The sequence below is a fragment of the Podarcis raffonei genome, chromosome 3, assembly GCF_027172205.1.
Source record: "Podarcis raffonei isolate rPodRaf1 chromosome 3, rPodRaf1.pri, whole genome shotgun sequence".
In the NCBI taxonomy this organism is placed as follows: Eukaryota; Metazoa; Chordata; class Lepidosauria; order Squamata; family Lacertidae; genus Podarcis; species Podarcis raffonei.
In genome coordinates this window covers 96,901,312-96,916,744 of record NC_070604.1, presented here as the reverse complement: position 1 = coordinate 96,916,744, position 15,433 = coordinate 96,901,312, and the positions used below count along the sequence as shown (strand labels likewise).

Sequence of the window (15,433 nt, the reverse complement as noted above, 5' to 3'; positions counted from 1 at the left end):
CCCATGCCCATGATGTCAGAACCAAAATATTACCCATCATCTTAGAAAGCACAAGATGTCATCAACATGGGACCTGGTAATTATTAAGACTACAAACTCCCAGTATCTTTGAAGTTGTGATTTCTTAGTACAGTGGTACCTCGGGTTACAAACTTAATTTGTTCCGGAGGTCTGTTCTTAACCCGAAACCATTCTTAACCTGAGGTGCGCTTTTGCTAATGGGGCCTCTCCCCCCCCACCCCCACAATTTCCGTTCTTATCCTCGGGCAAAGTTCTCAACTTGAGGGACTACTTCTGGATTAGCAGAGTTTGTAACCCGAAGTGTAAGCTGGAGCATTTGTAACCCGAGGTACCACTGTACTAACTTAAGTTTTATCTGACCATGTCTATGGCTGCAGGTACAGGCAGGTTCAAATTCAACAACCACCACTGCACAGAAAGGAAAAAAACAACACAAATTATGTCAATGGATGAAAACTTGGCTTAGTTCCCAGGAAAATAGGACCAAACATGACTCAAAACAAGGTAGATGGTGCAACTAAGGATGTTTTTTGTTGGCACTGTTAATTATTATAAGGAAGAACACAGGGAGGAGGGAGAACCTATGTCTGGAATAACTAAGTGGAACAAAATGTTGCAATGTTGAACATGGGTGCTTCTGTTCAAGGTTCCAGCTACCACTGTGCCAAAGCTTGTATTCCAATTTCCTGAAAGCTGTCTTTCCCTGCAGATAAAGCTTCCATTTTTCTGCCTCTTTTGCAGGGCGTGCACACATGCGTACACACACATATTTCAGTGAGTGCAGTGTTGAGCTTACCTTATTGTTGTGAGGTGGCCAATTGTGGTGTATGTATTTTTCTTTCCATTAAACATTTCTCCATGCAGCTTCCCCAGCTGCCTGCACTTTCTGATCTGAAAAAGCCCATGGAAGGAGTTACCTCATGATGTCTTCCCCTGGGCATCAAATGACTCATTGGAAGCCGGGGAGACTGGCTACTCAGCACCTCAGAGGAATACATTTGCTGACTTTGTTTTTTGAAGAGAACTCCTTTCTTTTACCTTTTAAAAAATATTTCCACACTGATTTCTTTAAAAACCTAAAAGTCTTCACTCTTTAAAAACAGAGAGCAACAGTTCTCAGAGACATAGCAAGCAGTCTCCCTACCTTCCCATGCTTGCTGGAAAGGGAAGTCAAGAACAAAATGAAGTTTTCAGGAAGACTGGGCACCTGGGAAGGCTGCATGGCACAGAGTGCCAAAGATTATTTGTGAATGTAATGAGGCACTCGGTCACAAATATCCCTTGATCATCTTAAAAACAAATTAAGCACAGCAACAAATCAATACAGTTCACCTGTGACAATTTAACTCAAATTTTCTTTACCTTTTGATAATTTAAAAATTTAATTTATTTTTATCAATTGGTGGAGTTTTTTCATTTTTAAAGAGAAAATTTTGGCACCATACTACTACCATGTAGGGCAATCCACTCCCACCCTGATGTTTTCCATTTTTCCTTTCTACCTGCTATGGTCACTGAGTGAGCTCAGTCCTCGTTTGCCATATATTGAGAAGGGTTACCCAATTAGGCTACAATAGTGTTAGCACTCATCACTTGAGTCCACTATTGCTGGGCAGATTTTTTTTTTAAGACCTCTAAAGGAAAACAGTTTGTTCCTAATTACTACTTAGCTCATTACACTGAAGATGTACTAGTGCCACAATTACCATATTCCAAAAAACTAGTTCAACCTTAATTCCCTCTTTCTCTGTGTGCATGATTTTCTGAAGCTCTTTTATGCAAGCCTGAAATATTCACAACTGTCTATAATTCAATTGTCAGCCAGTGATTTTTATTCTAGACCTCACTTCAATCTTAAATTAGAGGCACTAAAATTCACATTAACTCTAAGAGGAATGTAGTGAATAGGACTTTATTTCAAAAGAACACCTTTTTGTCAGAAAGAGCTATTCTCAAGATGATGGCTTTATCTGCATTCAAAGTCCAATTCCACATTGTGCTGTTAATACAGATTTTTTTTTTTAGGTCACAGCAGATTAATAAAAATCTAAATGTAGTTAACGTTTACAATGAGAAATTACATGTGTCATATTTAAGTGTACAATATTTATTTTAAAGCCATGTTAGGATTATTTTCCTCTTTATTATTGTTTTTATTCAATTGGCTGGTAAATTCCAATTGTTCTTCCAGGTGTACCTAAGGTCTGAGCCCATCTTGTAGAAAGGATGGTGGACATTTGTAGGGCAAATGCATGAAAAAGCAGCTTGTGAAGTGTCACATATATGCATGTGTTTTTTGTTTTTTCTGAAAGAAGGTACGTTAAACGAACAACCTGGAGATTACACCTCTTTTCTCTGTCAAGAAATACAGGTGAGTAATTTCCACATATATGTAAATATATAGGGATGCCTTTCTATACTAGAGATTGTTTTTTTTTTTTTAAAAAAAAAAAGCTTATCCCTTTTTATTACAGAAAAGTATCTGGTCACAGCCCCATAGACTGGGATGTGGGGTAGGGTTAATTTGAAGTAAAGTAGATATTTTATCTGTGTAATGGGAGTTCACAGCCTCCAACTGCATACCAAGACAGTTAGCAACCTCCCCTACTTAAATCCCTACAACAAACAAAATACTGATACTGCATGCCACAGCACATTTCTAAATTTTCTTAATAAAAGCTGCTAAAGATTTTAGTTTTTCACTTTGATAGCTATGATGAATGGCCACTGGTCACTATAAGGCTAGGGCCAAGAAACCCATTGAGCAAGTCAATTTTGAAATTAATTAAACACACATGCAAGAGGACAGAGCTCAGCAGATGCATAATCCCTTTTTTCAGCCAGGTTCTTATGGAATACTAGGAATATTAAGCATGCTGGCTCACAGCTTTATTCTGACCTCATTATGTGGCAGTAAGTTCCACTGAAATCACTTAATTCCATAAAACATATTTAGCATTTGGCTAGTAAAAAAAACAACACAACGCAATTTCCAGGAAAGTACAATGAAAACGGACCAGAGTTTTAGCTATAGTGCTATAGCTATTTGGGTCAAAGTTTTGTGATAATCCTGGACAAAATGTTTCCATTTTCAAAGGACCACTCTCTTTAGAATCTTACATGGAAACGATATTCAATTAAAATGAATTCAACTTCTAGGATGGTGTTTTTAGGATTGGGCGTAAATTACAAAACAATACCATTATTTTTATTTCTATAGCATGAGCAATATATATTAGGGATGTGGCCGTCCAGATATTGAATTCTGTCTCCCAACAGCCGCAGTCGGCACTGCCACTGTCAAGAATTATGGAGTTGTAGTCCAAGAACATCTGGAGGCCCATAGGTTTCCCCCTCCTGATATACATAGTGGGTGATGCTCAGATGTGTGTTTTCAGGAGCAGAACATACTTCCACTCATGCAACAGGACTTCCTCTTCCTCTCCTCCTGACCCCCTGCTGCCCCAAAGCAGCAACAAATCAGCTAAGCAGGTTTGGAATGGTGTGCATGTGGATATCAGCGTTTTATAGTGTTTCATAATCAAAGAAACCTCTTCCCCTCAAAGAAGGTATCCGTTTCTAGCGAGCTTCCAATTTAAACTTTGACAAGGAAGGCAGAACTCGAATCCGGCTCCTTTTCTTTTGAAATCTGGTCTTTAATAACAAAACCATTAGTTTCCTCACATATACCTGTGGCCCCCGTTTCAAAAGATTTTACGACCCTAAAAGCACAATCGATGCTTTAGCAAAAGCAGCAAAAACCAGAAATCATTTGTATATTCCTTTTCTGACTATAAATGAGAATAAATATTTGTGTGGAAGGAAACCCAAACACATTGCTCCCCCTTCTCCGACACCCAAGTCACCTCAAGACTCTCTCGCACAAGCTCTCGTTACTGAGTTGAGTTACAATCTCAGCTGAGCTATTTTACAATGAGCACTTTTTTCTGCCTCAGCTAATTGCACTCTAGCAAAGTGGCAAAATGTGAATCACTTAGCAGGAAAATGGGCACCAGCTGCTATTGTCAGAGAATGGCAACGCCGAAGAAAAGGAAAGCGACTGAATGAAGTGTCATGTCAGAAATCAACGGTGCAACGTGTGATTTGAGAAAACATGACTACTTTACAGAGACAGGGTGTCATTATGGCATCACTGTAATACGATGCTTTGACAACTGCTGCGTCTAACATATCATCATTGCATTAAGGTGCACTGGCTTAGTTGGAAAAGGAATAGAAAAGGATATTTTTCCCTTTTAATAAGAAATATCTTGAGGTGTGCCTGGTTAACCTAATGGAAGAGACCATTAATAGTAAAATAATCAGAAGTAATTCTGGCCTATATAAATGACAGTCAAAAGCGTATTTCATTACTTTAAATAACATCTGCACAGAGATTAATAAGAAGCAATTTGCAACTAAAAATAGGCTTTTTTCTTATTTTGTCTGTAAAATTTACTTCCATCGTCTTTAAAATTTATGTTGCTTTTGTTCTTGGGGGGAGAGCCTACAACATCCCTTGTCACCAACTGCGGTGAAGGAAGAAGTGGTAAAGAAAGAGCTATCCCTTCACGGTAATAGCCATGCAGCAGATAACTGGCAAGGGGGGGGGGGATGTGTCACAGAAAAAGGACACACAGTGAAGAAAATGTTTGAAAACCTATCCTCTTGACCCTGTTCTCTCCTTCCTCTTCTTCTATTAAATATAGTGCACTAACTTAATGTGGGAGCACTTCCAAGCAAATTGCTCCCCAAATAAATAAAAAAACCCAAGGTAATAGTGCGCACACAAGGACCATCTTAAAACAGCATTGACGAATCAATCTCTCAAAAATGGGAAAAGAAATAAAATGGTCCTGGTGACATCACACGATTCTGCAAACTAGGAATTGTGGCTATATTACAACACACAAGGATTAAATCAGAAGCAGTAAATGCAAACCAGCATAATTTATCTTGCGTTAATTTCCTTGGGTCTATTCCAATTCTAAGTAAGCATCCCTTGTTTATAGTTCTAAATACTATATGTAGGCAAGTGGCAAATCAATAAAACTATTAAATGCATAATAATACCATGTAATTATATACAGGATGTTTTGCATAATTAACGGCTGAGGTGTTCATTGATATAATGGCTATTTAGGTAGTAGAGAGCAACCTGTAAGTCTATAAAACACACACATTTTATATGAATTAAGGCTACACAGAAACCTCTTGTCCTAATCATCTAAATCGGGCTCTGGCATTATATGACAGAGAGAATGTATGTGCCTTTCTTTCCTGCCAAGTCCAAATCAATTCTTATGGCATTACTCTATAACTAACATGATATTTCACTAGTAATCACCATTACCCTGATGACTTTTAAGTAATGTAATAATTGAAAAAATACACTTGGATTAAACAAACTACTGCTATTTAATCAATATTATTGAGACAAACTAAGTGTTTTAACAAGTCTGTATATATGCACTAATGCAGCTTTAATTAAATGTGTCTTTAGACATGCACTGTTTCTGCAGTAGACAAAGCTGATGGATCTTTAAAGGCCATGACATGCTGCTAGATTTTTGCTTGTGGGGTCAACATTAGCAGCAGTGGCAGGCAGTGGAAGGTAAATGTTCTTCTACCACCCAAAACGAAACAAAACAAGATTACATTGCCTTATGCCCTTGACAGGTATGTGAGTGAGAGACACTAAAATTAAGTCACTTTTCAGTATGTCCTACACATGTAGATATGACACGTGTTATTGTTTTTTTTAAAAAAATCAAAGGTAAAGAAAATATAAAGTATTTGAAAAAATTAAATTAGTAGTATCAATTTTCACGTGTGTGTGTATGTGTGGTTTTTTTTATTTGAATACATACACAAACAGTGAATTCAATTGTAACAATTTCATGTACTACTAAGAAACCTTCTCTTAAGCTTTTTGAGGAAAAAACCCAAATAACTAATTTCTACAAGTATCAAGTCTTTCAAAAAGAAGTATGGCTCAACACAGGGATGTGCGTTTGTATTCAGACAATTTGGTGTTCAGGCTCTCAAAATGAACATTGACAATTGATGACCAGAAGTGGATGACAGTTAACTTTAAAACCTGCCAGTGCCCAAAATGATTTTTTTTTTAAGGAGTGATAACTTGTAAGTGTATTTGCATATTTTGAACACACACACATACATATATGAAAACATACGCACATCCCTTGCCATGAAAGGAATTTAATTTTCCCCATGCCCTTGTTTTTACAGTCCTCTTTTAAATAAACCAACCCAATGCTGTGACACCAACAATATCACTCATTTTTTTAAAAAAAGCCCTTAATATTTTTGTAGGTTTCATGACTTCTACTTTTCAGTCATTATTCTAGCTCTTTTAGATTTTGAGAAACCCTGTCATATCCAGGACAGAAGCTTTTAATATCAAGCAAAATTGCAGCTTCCCCGAACGAGGAGTTACATTTTTAAAAATTGGAGGCTAAATATTTCCACAGCAGCTCTGAATAAAAAAAACACTCTGCTTACTCCTGCAATACAGCTTATACATAGGAAGAAGGCTGGGGATCTATATAAAAATGAGACATAAAAATGAGTATAAAACTAGCCCATGGTCAAAAGAACACAACATATTCAGAGTTATTGGTGGGAGGTGCAAACCTAGTCACTCCTGAATCTGTTTAAGATTCGTGCCTCAATTACAATATGCCATAAAGCGAAACTAAAGTAAAAATAGTGGACATGTAGAATCATAGTTCCTAAAATTATAGTTAAACCGTAGCTTAGAAATATAATAGCTGTGAAAATTTTTTTCCTATTTCCATTTCAATATTTCACATTGAATTTTTTAGTCAAGGCATGAGTCACTCACATCCGATTACATGCTAAAATATGACAGGAAAACAGAGCCCAGTTCGCAGCTAGGAAAAAGATTCCATATTTGTAAGAGTCAATCCTGCAGCTTTTTGAATAAAGCAGTCCAACTTTCCAAGGCATTCAGGTACCATAGAGTGTTCCAATCCTTCCATAACATTTCGATTGTGTACGGCATTATAAAAATAGTCCTCTGGATAAAGTGTTGGGCAGAAAATGGTGGGGTGTGGGGTCCGCACTGCTCAGCAAGAGACTCATTCCTAGTGTCAGGATCTGGGGTTCTGGAAGCGAATGGCAACAAACCCTGGATAAGGACAGGATTTGGGGGGGTGTATGGGGGAGAAAACCAACAGTACTTTATTCAGGTCCATCCCAGCAGCAGAACACAGTCCTGCCACCTTCCTTTGATTCATAAGAGTCCCCCGTATTGCCTCTGTCTCCCCAGCTTTGCAAGTCAAAAGGCTACAGATAAGGGAAGGGTTCTTTAGCGAGTCAACCGTCCAAAGAGGTGGATCCTAACACACTTTACGTCTGGCCCACATACACAAATCCTCAGTCAGCTCTAGCTTCCTAGAGAGACAACACTTCTTGGAGTGGCTTCAGCAAAGATCATTGGAGCTGTCCAAGGTCCTTTTCTAGCTACTCTCCACTTGACCAGGCACTGCTAGCTTTCCCTGCAAGCCTCAAGTTCCCATGGAACTTGACAGGTGGCTATATCACCTTAGGACACCTTCCCATCCACAAGCTTCATGTTGCTTGGCTGTGGGGTGGGACTATCAGGGCAGACTGAAATGGGTACTATTCTGCTTCATTAAAAAAGGGGGTCTGGTCTCGGCAGAGGTTCAGCAGATCGTTTTGCTACCTGATCTTTACTTCCAATATCTGGTCCGGCTGTTATGTAATGTTTGTGGCATCACAACCTGTGCATTAGCCAGGGACCATAGAGTTTTGCTGGGGGTGAGTGGGGAACAAAAGAAATCACCACTTAAAGGATATTGAGATTTGGACACATTGGCCAGTCTACAATGGATGCCAGACACAGCCCAACATCGGTGCCTATAGGAAGCATGAGCAGGTCATGGCATATAATGCCTTATGCCTCTTTTCCTCCCTTGTTTGTCCAGCAGGGGGTTAGTCTCTTCCTGGGGCCACTCAGCTGTCAGCAGCATTGCAGGGCCAAATGGCTTCACAGCAAATTCATGGAAGCTGTAAGCAAGAAAGCTTTGGCCCGTTTTCAACCAACCTTGGTCCGTCTCCCATCTCTCCCCAGGCACACTGTTTCACTTAGCAACACCCCGCCCCGCCCCTCTCTCCCACACACCTGGAGAAAGCACAATTTTTAAGGAATATTAGAATCAAAAACTATATTCTGAGGTATGTGTTCTTCTTAAAGCTGACTGAAATAGTAGAAAGAAAGTCAGCACTGCATTCAGTCCAGAAAACAAAATAAAGATACTACAAAAATAACGGAAGATTTGTTCCAGGACGTAACAGGCTTTTCAAATAAGGATTATATTGAAGTGATTACAACATCAAAAGCAGTTACTTGTGCCAGTCACAAATCTGGTGCTATGGATCATAACTGCCTACTGTTTGTCTGTCATTTTCAAAAGGAATAAGAAAGAAGCAATAAAAGAAAGGAGAAAATATAGCCAAGAATCTCTAAACAGACTCAAGAGTCCATCTTTTTAAAAATGATTGCTACAATATATTCATTGAAATTATTCTACTAAAGTTGATTTTATCAGTGATCTGACTTAATGATTTCTGCTCCCTCTCTTAGAACTATAAGCTGGGTGTGAATAAATGTCTTCACACAAACAGGTGTGTTTATCTCACAGAGCCTTTTTGCAGATGGCACAGAAAACTAACTTTTTAATCTCAATATAAAAAGCAGTTTAAACCAACAACAAATAACTGTGCTATCTATTGAAGAAAAAGTTTAGGCAGGGGAAAAAATATGAGTGTCTCCCTCCAGCTGATCCCAATTTCTTCCCCCAATCCCTTTGCCCCATGTCCTCATTCTCAAAAGAGAAAAAGGAGGAAGAATAGCACTTGGCAAGTTGTGAAATGACAGTTTTCCTGCAATCAACGTTTAAGTGAATGTTTGTCCCAGTGTGTTACACCATGCTGTCAGCTAGCAGCAGGGAGTCGGTGAGTTGTTACTACATTTGATTTGACTGCCAGTAGGAAGCTTTATTTCCACCAACTGTTAGTTGCCAGCTCTAAGGATCTTGTCTTCACTTCTTGAAAGAGGATTTCTCTCTCTATCTCCCCCCTCCCCAAATACTCTGTTTCATTTTTGTTCCCCTAGCTTCGGAGAAGCCTGCCATTCACTAAGATTATGCAGCCCACTCCAGCCAAATGCAAACTTGCCATATTAAATGCAATAAGTGAATTATATTATTAAGCACAGCAGAGGGCTGAATCTGAAATCTACTTTCCAGGGGAGTGATGGGAGAGATCCATTTACATAAACAAATAGATTGTCTGGAATTACATTCTGATCTCTGAAGAAAAAAAAATCTGGGATCAAAGACATTACAAATAGCTCTGCAATAATTTTGGCAATTTATTAAGCTCTTCACAGATCTGGCAAGAGTGCTACTTTTAAAGGCTTCTTTGTAAAACTAAAACAAAAAAAAAGACACTAACTTTAGCAGTCATTTGCAATTCTTTCTCCTTACACAATAATGATTCAGATAATTAAGAACTAATTAGAATGGATCTGACAACAACTTCTAACAATGAAAAGCATCTTTAGGAAAATGGTAGCATATGCGTCAGTGTGGGGGGAAAACAAACTCCTATGAGACTGGCTAAGAATTCAGCCTGAATGGAAAAGTAATTAACACTAAAGAGCTATAACTGTAATTAAAGAAAATTTCATTAAAGGGAGACAGGTGATCCTGCTTTCCTAAATATGACAAGGTGCTGTATAAAAATAAAATAGAAGTCGGTTTCAGTGAGTGGAGCAGGAAAGCCATGTCTTTAACCAGATCAAATTCTCAAAATTGGCTGTCAAGACGGGATTGTTGTGATTTATACCCGTCTATCAAGTGCATGAAAGAGAAAGACCAAGAGAAAAAGAGGCAAGCTGCTGTCGCTTCCATTTGCAAAGCACCTTTAATTTCCAATGCACACCATCTGTTAACAAATCTAATTCATATTCTCTCCCCCCACTTTAATCTGATTTAGTCCTGTAATACTAATTCTTCCACTACCCTTATGAACATGGCTCTCAAGGAAAAGCTTTGGTTCTGGGTTGGTAAGAAATTGAATATTATACAGTTAAGGTTCTGGTGACTTAAGTGAAGCATGCTCTCCATTAAAATGCACTCCTGGTAAAGGGATTTGTTTCCACCCAATGCAGAGATATGGAATTTCTTGCATTTGGAAAGGGGAGGAGGAGAGAGAGAAGAGAAAACCAAAAGGGAATAAAAATGATGATAGGAAAGTAGGCTGGGGACATGAAAGCAGAGGTTGTCATAAAATACAATTGTTGTCAAGTTTAGTCACTTTCAGTACTAGCTATAAAATCACTTTGTCATGGTCTCATACAGAAAGCTTGAAATTGTATTTTTGTTACGGGAACCAAAATGAGCTGAGGGTATAATAATTCGACATGAGGGGGAGGTGGAATATTTCCTTCAAAAAGTGTAAAGTGCAAATTCACACAAGGTAGTGTAATGAGAGAGAAAATGGTTTGTTTTGGGGTTGTTGTTTTTTGTTAAAACTGCTGCTAGAGCAAGACAAAATGCACATTGCATCCAATTTCCTACCCATGTATGTGGAAGTAGTGGTATGTATTAAGAGCTAGCTCAGAAGCCAAGGAAGCAAGTTAGAATCCATGATGTTTTCTTTATCACCTCTACAGCCACAGCCAACCCCATAGAAATAGCCCTCCAACCTTCTATAACAAGCTGCCCATGTGGGAATTATTTGAGGACTCTTCCTGTTATCTGCTTTTCTTTCACTGGTCTAGGGGATAATAATTCAATCTCAGGGAGGATAAGATGTTTAGCTACTGACCAGAGCTTTTTAGAGGGAGAGGTGAAGGAAATGGAACAACAGTGGTACCTCGGGTTACATACGCTTCAGGTTACAGATTCCGCTAACCCAGAAATAGTACCTTGGGTTAAGAACATTGCTTCAGGATGAGAACAGAAATCGTGCTCTGGTGGCACGGCGGCAGCGGGAGGCCTCATTAGCTAAAGTGGTGCTTCAGGTTAAGAACGGACCTCCAGAACGAATTAAGTACTTAACCTGAGGTACCACTGTAGATAGAAGAGAGCCAGCCCTTTCTTTAGGGGTTATTTGGTGAAAGTGTAGATTGGGAAGGCAAGCTGAGGCAAGTTCAAGAAAGGTAAATCAAGTATCTTCCAAAAGACAAGCAAATAGCTGGATTGTTAGGTATGAGGGAGCAGGGGGAGTCTTGCAATGATAAAGAACAAAGCAAGATCAGGCAAGGTTCTGTCAAGCTATAGAATCTGAGCTGGGGTGGGGACAGTGATAAATCACATCAGGGAGATGTATAGCAGAGGGACTGCAGTGTGTGTGTGTGTGTGTGTGTGTGTGTGTGTGTGTGTGTAGAAGATCCCTGGTTTAATCCTGAAATTTCTGGTGAAAGGGATCAGGGAGTGGTTGATGGGAAAGATCTCTGAATGAAACTCTGGAGAACTGCTTCCCCAGAGTAAGCCAGTATGAGGCTAGATGGACAAATAGGCTTACACAGCGTAAGGTAGTTCTCCATGCTCCTACATCCAGAGAAAGAGACAGGACAGTCACAGAAGGGCTTTTTCATAGAGATTGCTATGAAGAAACAGGTTTCAACTCCCAGGAGATCTCCCAGATCTCCAGTTCAACTTTCCATTGCACATGTCCCAAACAGTTGCTGAGTGTATTGCAAAGAATACTGGAATGGCTTGACCAGGAAGGCACTTGTATGCTCTTAAGAAAGAATCCATCTTTACTGTGAAGGGATCCTAACTATGCACACATTGGTGAACCAGTTTATAAAAGGATAGGTGCAAGTAAATAATACAAAGTACTCCCTTGTTTTATTCTGCAGCTATTTAGCTTCAATATCCGAGCTATTGGCAATTAATTAAAATGCTTAAAGGTGTCTGACCACGCATCACTTTGATAGGAATTTCCTGATTGACTGCAGCAGGATCCAAATCATATACTTTAGACCCTTGGGAATAGACTTTTTTATTATCTCAGTACTGTTTTTCCAACTAGAGAATTTTATGTTCAAGGTCTTTCTACTAAGGAGCTAAAGGCAGCTTTAGTTTTAACGTGAAGATTATTCTATATTTTCTTCCAAAGCTGATAAATGTAATGTGTCTTCTTTGTCTGCCTCTTGTCCCCCCAAAAACTTCAAACGAGAAAACAAAACAAAAACAGCCAGTGGCACAAACAGATTTAACCAACACAGAGAGTAATGTGTGAACAATGTATAGCTGTGAATTGCCCAAAGGTTCATGTATTTTTAAAAAATCTTCAACCAAGATATGGGTGAGATAAAACACCAAGGGAGGAGAAATGCAGTTTGGAAAACAATCAGCAACATGTACACTGTAAATTGAGATGGATGACATTCAAATGCCTAAAAGGAGCTATATTAAACATGACACAAAAAGTTTCAGGGACATGAACAATTAAAACTCAACTAAGCATCATTTAAGGATGTTCCTTTCATTGCCTGTATTGCCAGACTTCAAAATTTCTAAACTGGTTTTCATTGAAAGTGCTCAGTGCGAAGAATGAAAAAAAGAGCTTGCTTCCATGAGCAGATTTTGTGTATTACACACATTTCTAACACACCCTTCATCTTTTAGTGAAATGGTAGGACACATTCACAGGCAATGTAAATCATCACATAAAACACCTATTTGAAGCACAATAAATTAAAATAAACCAGTAGCCACTTATCCAATAACCTAGTTCAAGACAGCTATTCTAGTTCAGTTTTGCTTTAGTTCCCAGAGACCCAATGCCTGTGCAAAAGGACAAATGGCAAGATGCTATCTTTTGACCATGGAACACCAAGACTTGTTCCCTGGTTTCCTAGGGAACCTGGCCCGGCACTTACTTTTGGAACCAAGCTAAAACTTTTCTGTTTTCTCAAGAAATACATAGTGGCATCACTATTTGTACAAGAAGTATGTACAAGAAGTATGTACAAGAACTATGTACAAGAAGCACATAGTGGCATCACTATTTGTTCTGAATTGGTGCCAGAAGAGGAGAAGCAGAGAAAAGAGATTCATTATACTAACTTCTAGTGTTATTTTGAAGGCCTACTGAAATGCAAAGATAGAGAAGGGGTAGCCCACCAGTTATTGTTGGATTCCAGCTCCCAATAGTGAATGATTGTGGAAGTTGTAGTTCAATAACATCTGAAGGGACCACATTATACGTTCTAAGTAGGGCTGCCTCTGAAGACAGTTCAGAAAATCGAGCTGGTGCAGAATTTGGAAACCTGGTTGCTCACTGGGACAAGACAGTATGAGCATATTACACAGATCCTGGCCCAACTGCACTGGCTGCCAATTAGTTTCCAGGTCCAATTTTTGACCTAAAAAGCCTTAAATGGCCCAGGACGGCAATACCTAAAGGGCCGCATCTCTCCATATGAATCTACCCAGACCCTGCAATCATAATCTGAGCCTGTTCTTCATGTGCCTCCTCCATGAGAGGTTCGAGGTGCAGCAACAAGTGAACAGGCCTTTTCTGCAGTGGCTCCCCATTTGCGGAATGATGTCCCTGAAGCGGCTCCCCTGCTGCAACCATTACATATCCTTAGGTGCCAGGCAAAAATGCTTCTCTTCAACCAAGCATTTGGCTGATTAACATTACAGTGATACCTCAGGTTACATACGCTTCAGGTTACAGATTCCGCTAACCCAGAAATAGTGCTTCAGGTTAAGAACGTTGCTTCAGGATGAGAAAAGAAATCATACTGCAGCGGCGCGGCAGCAGCAGGAGGCCCCATTAGCTAAAGTGGTGCTTCAGGTTAAGAACGGACCTCCAGAATGAATTAAGTACTTAACCCGAGGTACCACTGCATATGGCCTTTTAAATGTATATGCGGCAGGGAGTTAATGGTTTGTTTTGCTTTTGCTCTTCATTTATTGTCTTTTGTGTTTTCATTTTGTATTCTTATGTTGTGAACCACTCACTCTGTGATCTTCAGATGAAGGGTGGTATACAAATTTAATTAATTAAATAATTTAAATAAACAAACATTGGCTACCCCTGGCCTAAGGGTAAATAGGAAACCATTCATACCATCTGCCAGGGATCTGCACGAGCCATAAGATAGCCCAATCTCAATGCATTTTGGTACCACAAGACCCTGAATATAACAGCTTACGACTAAAGGGACGAGCATATAGCTGTTTAAAGTGGCAGCACTAATCTCTGGATGACAAACTACTTCTTTAAACAATGGGGAAAATTTCCTTATGAAATTAGGACAACCAAATTTGAAAAAAAACTTTTTTCAAGGAATAGAAAACTCCGAGGAACAACCAATAATCTTCTCAGAACCAGAGACTGTGGACAGGGAAATTTGTCAACCATATGAAGCTGCCTTATACTGGCCCACTCCACACATCACATTAAGCCATAGTTAAAAACACACGTTTAATGTGACTGTGTAGCATTCAGAGAAAACACTGGTTATCACTTGTGACTTGTTCAGAGAGAAGCAAACCAGGAGCCTGGGTTTGCATGTCACAACAAGCCAGACTCAGGATGGTTTCCTGGCAGCGTAGCTGTGGGAAGAGCAAGACAGGAAGAGAGCAAGAACTTGCACACAGCTCGTTCATGTTAAACCATAGTTTGTTTTTCATCTATAGTCTGATGTATGGATCTTGATCTGATCTAGAATACTTATATTCTTACATTGCCCGCTAACACTACATCACAACATATACTACAACAGTAGTACAGGAAAACAGGAATGATTGCACACAAATATATGGTGGTAAATTCAGGACAGAGGACCAATGACTATACTAGTAAATCAATTCACCGATAAAGAAATAAATTCCATTATATCCATATGCTGTTACTGTACAGTTTTAGCAAAACAATTTGTATACTATAACTTTGCATTCACAAATATATGTCAACAATACTTGCTTCCTAGTGTCAATAAAAACCCATATAAAATAAATATAAAGGATTCCCATTTGTCTAGCCTTCTAAATATTCACTATTTAAATTCCTAGATAGTTAAATAAATAGATATATTTGTTCTTAAGACTATTCTATGTGTAGACTAACGTTTTATCATAAGAATCACACACACACACACACACACACACACAGACACACACACCCTTTTCATCTTTTTGGGATTTTAGCAAGCATGCTGACAAAGTCTAAGAAAAACATAAAACCTTTGGCTTTTCACAGTTACATATTACTATGTGTAATTCAAAGCTATTTATGCTATTGGCCTGTGTGCTAGAGCTTTGCCTTTGGATTCACAGAGCAAAGGTCAGGAAGGAATTGGCATAAATGGATT

The 15,433-nt window shown here is 39.0% G+C and overlaps 1 protein-coding gene across 13 annotated transcripts in view; it reads right to left on the bottom strand.

Moving 5' to 3' along the window:
• Positions 1 to 15,433, bottom strand: part of ESRRG (estrogen related receptor gamma) — a 484,515-nt gene that overhangs the window by 156,248 nt on the left and 312,834 nt on the right. Inside the window, exon 2 of one of the 13 annotated variants that reach the window (XM_053383174.1) lies at positions 818 to 912. The exons of the other annotated variants lie outside the window; for them this stretch is intronic. Within the exon in view, the coding sequence (XP_053239149.1) occupies positions 818 to 873 (56 nt within the window). The 5' untranslated portion in view covers positions 874 to 912. The remainder of the gene's footprint in view (positions 1 to 817; positions 913 to 15,433) is intronic. 13 annotated transcript variants of the gene reach the window in all.